The 12,070-nt window shown below is 36.3% G+C and overlaps 1 protein-coding gene across 1 annotated transcript; it reads left to right on the top strand.

The window, feature by feature from the left end:
• Window positions 1-1,408: 1,408 nt before the first annotated feature.
• Window positions 1,409-11,978, top strand: phgdh (phosphoglycerate dehydrogenase). The gene is made up of 12 exons (XM_082174727.1): window positions 1,409-1,603; window positions 2,345-2,496; window positions 2,842-2,907; window positions 3,290-3,344; window positions 5,317-5,415; window positions 5,508-5,640; window positions 6,308-6,456; window positions 6,591-6,743; window positions 8,632-8,770; window positions 10,671-10,798; window positions 10,893-11,109; window positions 11,611-11,978. Exons 1-12 carry the CDS (start codon window positions 1,466-1,468, stop codon window positions 11,763-11,765), a joined length of 1,584 nt encoding a protein of 527 aa, XP_082030853.1. The 5' UTR covers window positions 1,409-1,465; the 3' UTR covers window positions 11,766-11,978.
• Window positions 11,979-12,070: the final 92 nt, after the last annotated feature.

Raw genomic sequence — 12,070 nt, 5'->3', positions numbered from 1 at the left:
ATTATTTTTAACTGCCTTTTTTTCTTTCAAATTAGTGTTGATTAATGTTACTGAACATATGTACCATGTTTTCACACTATATGGGGTAAGTTGTCACAACTGAAACTTGCCATTACAGTGAAACAATTCTGAAACACATTACTGTCATCCAGTGTTAAAAAAAAAAAAAAAAAAACTTTTCCTTTTAACACATTTCACATTTTTATGAAATCTCAATAATTTTTTTTTTTTTTAAAGTGCATAAACTTTATTCTGATTTTACTAACTTAACTAGATTATTACTAACAGACAAGTCAAGACGAGAAAATGGCAGCAGAATAAATGTCTGTCATGTGGTCACCTAATTAGTCAGATGCTTGAGCTTGTGTGAAGAATTAGTCCAACTGACCTGTAATAGCCTTCTTTTCATCCTATATTCACTTTAAGCTCAAATGAATAGATCATTGATATATTGAAACATATTGATTATTGAAACACCCATTAAAGTATGGAGATCCAAAACTGCAGAAATTAAGAATAAAAACTTAAATAAATGTATAATAGGAAATAAATAAAAGTGGACATAAATAAATAAATGTGGGGGAAAATGAATAAATGTTTGTGAGAATAAATATAATAATAGGAAAATCCATAAAGACATTCTAAAATGTGAAATATATAAATAAATACATGTTTGAACAATAGATAAACAAATAAATAAATGTATGTGAGAATAAATAAGTGTAATAATAGGAAAATCCATAAAGAAATATATAAAAGTGGAAATAAATAAATAAATGCATGTGGGGAAAATGAATAAACAAATAAATAAATTGATGTGAAAATAAATAAATAAATGAATGTAATAATAGGTAAATACGTAAAGAAATATATAAAAGTAGAAATAAATACATGTGGGGAAAATAAATATATAAATGAATAAACAAATAAATAAATGTATGTATGTGAGAATAAATAAATAAATAATAGGAAAATACATAATGAAATACATAAAAGTGGAAATAAATTAATAAGTACATGTGGGAAAATAAATAAATGTATAAATAAATAAATAAATACATAAATTGATATAATAAATATATGTCGGAAAAATAAATTAATGTATAAATTAGTAAGGAAATAAATACCTGAAAAAACAAATAAAAATAAATACAGGAAATAATAAATAAAAGGAAATAGTAGGCCTACAATACTTGTTTTATCAAGTCATTTATTTTTTTATTTATTTTTTTATTATTGTTCATTTCTGCAGATTTGTGGGTCAATAATACCTGCGTTGCCATTACAGATTTTTAAATGTCGATAAACAAAACTCTTGCGAAATGTGTGGTGCTTCTGTTGCATATCCAGCGAGGCGCGTGAAGGGCGGAGTTAATATGAGGAGGAGATCTTTATTCAGAACATCAGTTCGCAGTTCGCACGCGATCCGTCATTTGAGTAGAGTCGAGTCAGTGAATCAACAGCAATGGCTCCGGTATTAGTCAAACGCGTTTTAATCAGTGAAAGTGTTGATCCATGCTGCAAAACTATTCTGCAAGAGAATGGCATCGAAGTGACCGAGAAGCAACAGATGACTAAGGAAGAGTTGATTGCAGAGATTCAGGTAAGTGATTCTGAAGTTGTGCAGCAACTTCACCGGAATACCAAGTGGCTTGATTTGAATCACCGCCAAGCTAATGGCGTCTTCCAATGCAGCAACAGTACAACTGTGATGTAAAATAATATAAGCATGCGAATGCGTGGCTGTTGGATGTGCTGAAGTTTGTGTGTGACTGTCACCCCTCCTCCTCCTCCTCCTCTACAAGAGTCTGATGCAACAGCAGCCTGTATCTGCACCATTACACATTACACATTAGATTCACAACTAATGATTGTATTAGACATCAAACAATCGATCATGATCCTTCCCCAGTGCAGTGTGCTTAATGCAAGTGTGTTTTGCTCTCTGCATATGTTTTATTGGTTGTGTTTTAATTTATGAGGTATTAGCATTCGCAGTTTATCATTTTCATTATCACCAATGATAATGTCATTGCAGACAGGATAAAATATATTTATATATTTAAATATATTAAATATATTTATGTCAATAAAATATATTTATAATAATTATAATAATTTAAAAAAAAAAAAATATATATATGTGTGTATATGTTGTTTATTGTCAGGATAAATAAACAACATTTTACAAAATAACATAAATAAACAACAATAAATATACATTTATTTACTGTCAGTAATACATTGCATGTCGACTTGCATGTTGTTCTTATAAAGGTTTGGGATAAACTTAGTAATACCTTGTTTTACATGCCAATTATGTCTTACAATCTTTTCCCCCAAGAATTATGATGGTTTAGTTGTCCGATCAGCAACCAAAGTTACTGCTGATGTCATCAATGCTGGCAGTAACTTGAAGATCATTGGCCGGGCCGGAACAGGAGTTGACAACGTGGATGTGGATGCAGCGACCAAGAGAGGAATCATTGTCATGAAGTAATGAAGCATGTTGAGTCTTGCTCTGACCTCTATTCTCTGTGTTCTCAGTGCTAAAGCAGGTTGCTCTAGTTGCGCACTTTTCTTTATTCTGTTGTTAAAGGAATTGTTTGCACTAAAAATAAAATCATCATCATTTATTGACTCCCGTGTTATTTTAACTCTGTATAATATATTATTTTTCTTGTCAAACACGCATCTTAGGAGGTGCTAAAAAGAATGGCTAAGAATTCCTTTCCTAAAAGTTTATTTTTTATTTTTTATGTTTTTTAATTAATTTATTGTATTAGTGAAGAAGGTGATTGCAGAAAGATGTTTCTTTAAATTTTATTTGTATATTTTTAGCACTCCGAGTGGAAACACAATCAGTGCTGCTGAGCTCACCTGTGCTCTTTTGATGAGCTTGTCAAGGTAAACTTGCAAAATTATTCTTTAATAAATAACTTATGTTTTTTTTTTTTAAAGGGTTCATATCATGTTTTGAGATTAATTGTGTTATGAAATTATTGTAACATTCAGAACTCCGAAGTCACTGATGTCTGATGATGGGTCTGAAATAGGGAAGAAAATGGTCAAACAATACATTTATAAAAAAAAAAACTAAATTTTGGCTGCTTTGGCCTGTAGAATAAGTGGACCTCAGAGAGAATTTTTTTTAAAAACATGATATTATCCCTTTAAGTTTGTTAAATTGAACTTTCACAATCATTATTTAAGTTATGTTCTGTTCCTATTAAATACCTTATTAAAAAATTCTAATAATTTATTTATTATTATTTTATGCATTTCTTAGACATATTCCCCAGGCTGTCATGTCAATGAAGGATGGAAAATGGGATCGTAAAAAGGTATGCACACTTTTTGTCTTCTGTTGCACAGGGCATTGCATTATGGGATAGAGTATTGCATGCAACACATTTTTTTGGCAAATCATCAATGTATTCTATGCATACTGAAAGTTTACAAATACTGTTCAAAGTATACACTGATGAGCCAAAACACTATGAGACCCCTGAAGGTGTCCTGTGGTGTCTGGCACCAAGACATTAGCAGCAGATCCTTCAAGTCCTGTAGGTTGTGAAGTGGAGCCGCCGTGGATAAAACTTTGTTGTTCCAGCACATCTCACACAGGCTCAGTTGGTTTGAGATCTGGGGAATGTGGAGGCCAGGGCAACACCTTGAAATCTTCATCATGTTCCTCAAACCATTCGTGAACAAAATGTGGATTGTGGCAGAATGCATTATCCTGCTGAAAGAGACCACGTCCACCAGGGAACACCATGGTGATGAAAGGGTGTACATGGTCTGCAACAGTGTTTAGGTTGGTGGCACGTTTCAAATTTGCATCCAAATGAATGGCTGGACCCAGGGTTTTCCAGCAGAACATTGCCCAGAGCATCACACTCCTTCCAGCGGCTTGTATTCATCCCACAGTGCATCCTGGTACCATCACTTCCCCAGGTGAACAGCACACATGCACATGGCCGTCCAGGTGATGTAAAAAAAAAAGGGGGACCCATCACACCAGGCGACCTTCTTCCACTGCTCCAAGGTCTAGTTCTGACACGCTTTCGGCAGTGGACAAGGGTCATCATAGGCTCTCTGATTGGTCTGTGGCTACTTAGCCTGTGTGTTGTGACACATTCCTCCTATAAACATCATTTAAAATTGTATGTCTTGTGCCACAGAAGACCTTCTGTTGGCTCGGACCAGACGAGATTGCCTTCATTCCCTTCATGCATTCATAAGCTTTGGGCACCAAACACCCTGTCGCTGGATTGTCCCTCCTCAATGTCAGTAGCCGCGTTCCCATTACCCTTCAAATTGCGCAAATTGAAATTGCGAATTGAAAATACGCCCAATGGAAAGTTTTTACGCTCGCTTGAGGTGGTTTTTCAGGCAATTCGAAAAAGAAATATTTAGCAAAACTGCAATGGAAACAGTTTTTGCGCATTTACAGTCACCTGACTTAGATGACGCGGTGTGTTTGGGCAGAATACGAGATGGAGTTCTTTATTAAATTCATAAAAGACAACAGAATTACAGGAATAACCTCAAAGAAATGCCACAATCAAGACCTCGAAGCAGATATGAGTGATAAACACCCATAAACACCCATAAACACCTCATATGTGCCGTTCCAAGTATAAGGGTCTTTCCCTAACATTAATGCTTGGATAACACACATACGTCACCTTCGATTAATAATAATGGCCATTGCGGTGGCTGGGATATACGTCAACCTACCAACATCTGTCGCCATGATTTTTGGAAGGACTTATCGCGAGAGGAAAAAATCACGTTTTAGTCGCATAACATCGGTTAATGGAAACGCCGTCATTTTGCAATAGTTTTTTGTCGACATTTAGAAAATATCACAAAAGTTTTGCTCAAATCTGTAATGGAAACAGATTTAGTGTTAGTTAATTCTCACCACTGCTGATCGAGAGCAACCCAGTCGCCTTGCCATAACAGTTTGACCCTTGTCAAAGTCACTTTTTATTCCTTTATTCTTACATCTTTATTCCTGCCAATTTCTCCAACACATTGATTACGAGAACTGATTGTTTGCTTACTATCTACCCTATGTGTCCTTGTTCGGAGATAATCAACGATATTCGCTTAACCTGTGACTGGTCATACTGTTTTAGCTCATCAGTGTACAAAGTACATACTGCAGAAATAGTATGCCATGCCGTTCCATAGCCATGCTTTCCTATCTGTGTCAACTCAGTCATCACTAATCAAATGTGATCACTGAATGTGTTGCTTCACATTGTTTTGGGAGAATGGCTGAGAGTTTTGCTAATGATTTTGCAGTTCATGGGTGCAGAGCTGTATGGAAAAGTCCTTGGAATTGTAGGGCTTGGAAGAATCGGCAAAGAGGTGGCGGGGAGAATGCAGTCCTTTGGTATGAAGGTAAGATCTTTGTGACCTAAAAAAACCCTTTGTGATTTTTATCAAATAATTTGATTGTTTTACAAAGATTGAACTTTTTGTATCCCTAATAGACCATTGGGTACGACCCCATCACGCCTCCGGAGGTTTCTGCGGGCTGGGGTGTGGAGCAGATGTCTCTGGAGCAACTGTGGCCACAGTGTGATTACATCACTGTCCACACTCCACTCATGCCCTCCACCACAGGTACACACATCCAAAACAGGACATGTGTCGTCTTCACCAGTTTGCTCAGGCCGCACAATTTGGTTAAATTTAATTGTGATTTATTCTGGGAAATATTTCAATACATCTCATCTCATATTGCCGTTGCTTGGATGCCCAGACTAAAGTCCTGAGATACCTTCGTTTAATATAGTATAATCTAAAACCTGCATCGAATATAATTTTTATTGTTGAATATTTGAAATGATATATTCTATAGATGTATAGATAAAATCCCAAGTTCAATAAAAAACATCTGTCTATTCATCCATCCAATCAATCACATCCATCCATCCACCCAATCGATCAGATACATCCATATTAATCCATCGAATCAATCACATACAATTGATCACATCCATCCTTCCAATCAATCACATCCATTCGATCACACCAATCGATCACATCCATCCTTCCAATCAATCACATCCATTCGATCACACCAATCGATCACATCCATCCTTCCAATCAATCACATCCATTCGATCACACCAATCGATCACATCCATCCTTCCAATCAATCACATCCATTCGATCACACCAATCGATCACATCCATCCTTCCAATCAGTCGCATCCATTCGATCACACCAATCGATCACATCCAGAATTGCCCCAGTGTAAAATCAAACCTTTGATGTCCTACACAGGTCTCCTCAATGACGCCTCATTTGCTAAGTGTAAGAAGGGTGTGAAGGTGGTGAACTGTGCTCGTGGTGGCATCATCGATGAAGCCGCCCTCCTCCGGGCTGTGGAGTCGGGGCAGTGTGGAGGAGCGGGACTGGATGTGTTTGTGGAGGTCAGAGCTTGTCTATCACCCTATCGACTGAGAACTGTTTTAGCTTTTAGCTGTATAAATATAAATAAATAACATTACTTTCAAAAATATTTAAAATGTTTCTAATAATGTTGCTGTTATTTTTGGGGGTTCAGGAGCCTCCAAAGAACCGGGCACTGGTGAACCACCCCAATGTAATCAGCTGTCCTCATCTGGGAGCCAGCACTAAAGAAGCACAGGCTCGGTGTGGGAAGGATATCGCCCTGCAGATTGTGGACATGGTTACTGGCAAAGCATTAGTGGGAGCTGTGAGTTACGCTCGGTGTACCAGTGTCAGAAATGAACTTTATGATGGATGGGGCAATATTTGCCCTCTGGAACTGATTCTTTTCACCCCTGATTTTTCAGGAACATTTTGTATATTTATGAGGCCTTTTTTTTCCCTAACCATATAAAATCATAGCAAATTGTCCTTTTATGTCAAATAGTTCAGTTAAAGGTCCCATATGGTGAAAATATGTTTTTATGGGATTCTGTGTGTCATATAGGCTCAGGGGTGTAAATTAAAAGCTGTGAAAATGTGAAATCGCTCACTGCCGCCATTTCTCCATCCCCCACAAAACTAGACCGCCTCCCAGCTAAATGGGCCAGTTAGAATTTGATGTATTTTGCTATGTAGAACCCAGGTAACCAATGGGTGTCGTGTTCCAAAACTCGACCTAGCCCCGCCCCCTTTCTCGAATCCGAGAAGAAGTGGGAGTCATGTCTGGAGTTAAGTCGTCACTGAAAACCGGGCACGAGTTTTAAAACGTTAAAAATGAAAACATAATTTTATAAAACTACAAATAAGGTCGTACTATATCGTCTACCAGTGGTCACAGGGGACCTTCATGCTGCTGACACCGCTGCCTTTTCCAGGCAACAGTGGCGCACAGAGAGCCGGGGATAAGAGTAGGTGGGTGTGTGTCAGGTAACGCTATGTGCCGTGCACCGGAACATAAACACAGACACATCACCGAAAGTATGAAAATAACATGAAAACACATCATTCAGTGGTCAAGTGGTTTCTGTGACTTTCAAACATGAACGTGAACATTCCACCCAGCAGCGAATCCAAGCATTTGTGGGAGGGGAGAAAAAAGGCTCTCAGAAAAGTGTGGGAAAATCAACCCAACTTTTGGTAACACTATTAAATTAGTGTTAAATAGACACATATAAACGGCACAAATATAAGTTTAAGTGTCATCATATGGGACCTTTAAAATAAAAATGTTCAATCTGAACAATTATGAATGGAAAAAGTAGCTGTCAATAATGCAACCAAGTAATTTATTTTGTAGGACAAAACAAGTAATGTTCACCACAGACATTTATTTTCCAAATTCCACCACGGAAAACCTGGAAATATCAGGAATTTTGAAAATGAAATCCTTGCTAGATATTGAAAGGAAAAAGTTGGTACACAACAGCTCTGAAAAATACATTCAATTTATTCAATTCTCACTTTCAAATGATTACACTCTTGTTTATTGTAAAACTTACTTGCAGGACAAAAGTGATGTTCAGTTTATGTGTGAATTGTTATTTTTAGCGAATCCGATGAAACCGATTTGTAAAATGGACTGAAAGATTCATTAGCATATTCTTCTTAATGAATGAGTTTTAAAAACCCTTATCCAATTAAGAAATTGATGTTATGAATAAACAACTCATAAATTGGCAAATGAGAAAGTATATTTAACATATAAGAAATTACACACATAACCTGAACTATTTAGGATATTTAAAGCCAGCATGAAATGAAAATTGATATAGGTTATTTTGTAAGTGCATGTTATTGATCTTATTGTAAACAATTCATCCATGCATATGCTTTTTGTATTATTAATTTTTTTATTAAGCTTGTAATTTTTAATCAATTTCATAACTTGACATAACAAAATCTTCCAGTAAAAATAGTAGATTTCTCTTTGGTGACGTGTGCCGGAATTCTCCAATCATTTAGTCTGCTTAAACCCCGCCCCTTTCTTGCAGTCTCCTGCAAGCTCGCATTCAGATCTGCCTCCATCCAATCAACAACCATTCTTTTGTGTTTCGATAATTTATTTCACTTGGATGTATATCACCATAGAGTATAGCAGATATGCACTACGTCTGTTACATCTAGACTTTAATGTCTTGTTTTATTCTCCTCAGGTCAACGCTCAGGTGTTGGTCAGTAGTTTCTCTCCTGACTCTCATCAGTGGATTCGGCTGGGAGAGTCCATGGGCAGAGTGTTGAAGGCCTGCAGCACTTCTAAAAAACCCTACAGCCAGGTCCATGTCACATCACTTGGTAGGTCAATTATTAAGGAATAATCCAGCCAAATACGTTGTCAACTTTTGTTATTTACTCACTCACTAACTGAATGAGTTCTTAAACAAATGGCAAGACATACTGTTAAATTATTTTTAATAACCATTTTTTCATTTACACATGATGCAGGATTGGAATTACACACACATATTTACTGTCAGGAGAAAACCCTCCCATATATACATGTGAGAGTTTGCTGTCTGTCAGATATATTTTATGGACTTTTAGAGTAGATATTTCTACTCTTCTGAGAAAAATATTTTATTCAATTTTTATTTTATTTTATTTTTTATCAAATTAATCCACATTTACAGTAGTTTATAAGGTCTTAATATCTTAACCCTGTGTGACCACTACAGATGTGTAACTCTCTCTCTGGATTAATAATTTGGAATTATTAATTCCATATTATTAGATACAAAATCATGTTCTTGCTTTGAAAACCCATGAAGATCAGTGTTGTTATTAACTAAAATAAAAACCATTCAAAATAGTTGTTGTTAATCAAACCAAAGATGAAATTACATAAAATATAAATATTAGATGCAATAAAATTGTATTTAGAAATGTTGCCTAATAAACCAAGTGAAATAGAATAAGCTTAATCTGAAATCTAAGTAGAAATATTTCTTAAACAAAAACTAATGAAAATAACACAAAACAAAAGAACTAAAACTTAAAGGAACACTCCACCGTTTTTTGAAATAGGGCTTATTCACTTTCTTTCCTACATTTAGATAGGTGGGCAAATGCATTTTTTGTCTCAGTGCATGCATTGTTTTAGTTTGACAGGGTTGGCGCTAGCTTAGCTTAGCACAATGAATGGAATCCTTTGTTGCCAGCTAGCATGTCCTGAGTAAAAGTGATATAAATTTTTTTTAAAACCCACCTAATTACTTCTTGTGGCCTGCGTATTCACAACAAGTACAAATAGTGATGCAGATTAACACTAGACGATTTCCTAGGCAGATATTGACTTATATATTAAGGACTATATTAGGGGGAAGCACAGGCGAAGCACTGCTACTTGGGCATGATATCTCTGCGCCCAAGTAGCAGTGCTTCACCTGTGCTTCCCCCTAATATAGTCCCAAGTCAATATCTGCATAGGAAATCGTCTAGTGTTAATCTGCATCGCTATTTGTACTTGTTGTGAATACGCAGGCCACAAGAAGTAATTAGGTGGGTTTTTAAATTTTTTTATATCACTTTTACTCAGGACATGCTAGCTGGCAACAAAGGATTCCATTCATTATGCTAAGCTAAGCTAGCGCCGACCCTGTCAAACTAAAACAATGCATGCACTGATACAAAAATGCATTTGCCCACCTATCTAAATGTAGGAAAGAAGGTGAATAAGCCCTATTTCAAAAAACGGTGGAGTGTTCCTTTAAACGAAAATATAACAAGCTAATTCATAATAATAATAATAATAATAATAAAACTATAAAAGTATATAAATAATACTAAAATATCAATGTTTGAATTTTTAGATGTATTCATTTGTGATGTAAAAAGTCATGCATCACAGGGTTAAATTTTAATCATTTATGGTTTTCGGCATGAAAATAAGCAAAGAATCTGGCTTTCGCTTTAAAAATAAAAAACCCAAAGTAACATGATAACAATGTCGTGATGAAACAGATTATTTTTGCATTTTACAATGATTACCTTTCTGCTGTATTACAATTAAATAAATTGCTTACAAATGAAATGATGACAATTTACATTTTTATCTACTGGCATTACATTTTTATCATCAACAGTGCAAGCATGCCATCTTGTGGCAATATCATACATTTGTATCCATTTTACATACAGTATATACATATAAAATGTAAAAATATACAAAATATTTGTTTGTTTATTTGCTGTTCAGGGGAGTCCTTGAAGAAGTCCACTGGGTTTTTGAGCTCCGCAGCTGTAGTTGGTTTGCTCACTGAAGGTCCTCAGAAAGGCCCCAACTTGGTGAATGCACTGCCTCTTGCTGCAGAGACGGGGATTACCGTAAGACAACTTGACAAAACCATGGTTTTGAACCATGTATTTTAGGTCAAAGCACACGTTACGTTAAATCTGTCCCTGTGTCACAAACCCCCAGATGAAGACGGATCATAACGACTCGAATGACCGCGAGGCGTGTGTGGTGGAGGTCTCTGTGAACGGCAGTAGCTGTAAGGCGGTTGGCTCGGTGCAGGCTGGGGTTCCTGTGTTGCTGGAGCTGAATGGAAGTGTGTTTCGACAGCCTGTACCTCTCAGCGGACACCTGCTGTTCTTCAAGGCCGCCTCCTCCACTGAGCTCCTGCTCTCCATAACCGGTAAAGGCTGATTCACGTTCTGCACATGTACAGTGTAGCTTTTAATGGGAAGAATAACTGAGATGGAAAAACTAGCTCTAAAATATTGACCAGAAATCGCTCTTTGCATGTAATTTATAGAAAATTACAAGTAATCACAAACGACTGAAAGTCGTGAAAATGTATTGGTCAAAAGGCATGAGAACCCTGTTTTTTGGGGGGTAATTTATGTCCACTTACAACATCCTGGAATTAATATATATTATGTTTATTTGTATATACATTTATAGTAAATAAAAACTTTTTTTTTTTTTTTTTTACTGAGAGGAAAGCATATTCATCATTTATTGAAAATTTACATATTCATCTAACCATCGCTCTCAGCAGTGTGGGTGTTGAATGTTCACTAACAGTATATAGCTGCTTACGTATTTATGACTTCTTTTTACCCGTAAGAGAACTTAGCCGTGAGTGTATCGCATCGGGACCTTCAGTTTATTAATGCTTTCCTATCTTCCTCAGGGGTTTTGGCTGCTGCAGGTGTGGAGCTGGAGTCCTTCAGTGCCTCTACTGCCAGCAGTGGTGACCAGTGGTACTGCATGGGGATATCTTCACTGCTGGGGGACATTGGTGCCTTGAAGTCCTTAGTGAAAGAGGCTGCACAGCTCACTGTTTAAATATCTGTCACTGAACCACTTAACATTCCAGCGTCTAAAGCTCTAGCCTGACCGAGTTTCATTACTTGCTGTTACTCACATTGATCACAACATTACATTTCCTAAAACAACAGTGTGAAAAAGTCAGATTTTTACTTCTGTTGTTGTTATTAGTTCACTAAACCTTATTTCTATTGCAGATATGTGAATGTTCGATTAAAACAATAACCATCAGTGCTTTGCAGTGGATTGTGTCTCTTTTCATACTAAAGGGCTGCCATTTTTGTCTCTAAAGTGTAAAAATTACGGTAAATAACTGACGATAT

This window comes from Leuciscus leuciscus (assembly GCF_965113295.1).
Source record: "Leuciscus leuciscus genome assembly, chromosome: 7".
Classification (NCBI taxonomy): domain Eukaryota; kingdom Metazoa; phylum Chordata; class Actinopteri; order Cypriniformes; family Leuciscidae; genus Leuciscus; species Leuciscus leuciscus.
The sequence above is the reverse complement of the archived record's forward strand: the minus strand, read 5'-3'. Positions and strand labels throughout refer to the sequence as shown.

Bases quoted from the DNA above. Each gene is read 5' to 3' on its own strand.
- phgdh (XM_082174727.1), top strand. From the start codon at position 1,466: ATGGCTCCGGTATTAGTCAAACGCGTTTTAATCAGTGAAAGTGTTGAT. The intron at 5,641-6,307 runs GTACACACATCC...TGTCCTACACAG, and splicing joins ACTCATGCCCTCCACCACAG to GTCTCCTCAATGACGCCTCA. The intron at 6,744-8,631 runs GTGAGTTACGCT...TATTCTCCTCAG, and splicing joins GCAAAGCATTAGTGGGAGCT to GTCAACGCTCAGGTGTTGGT.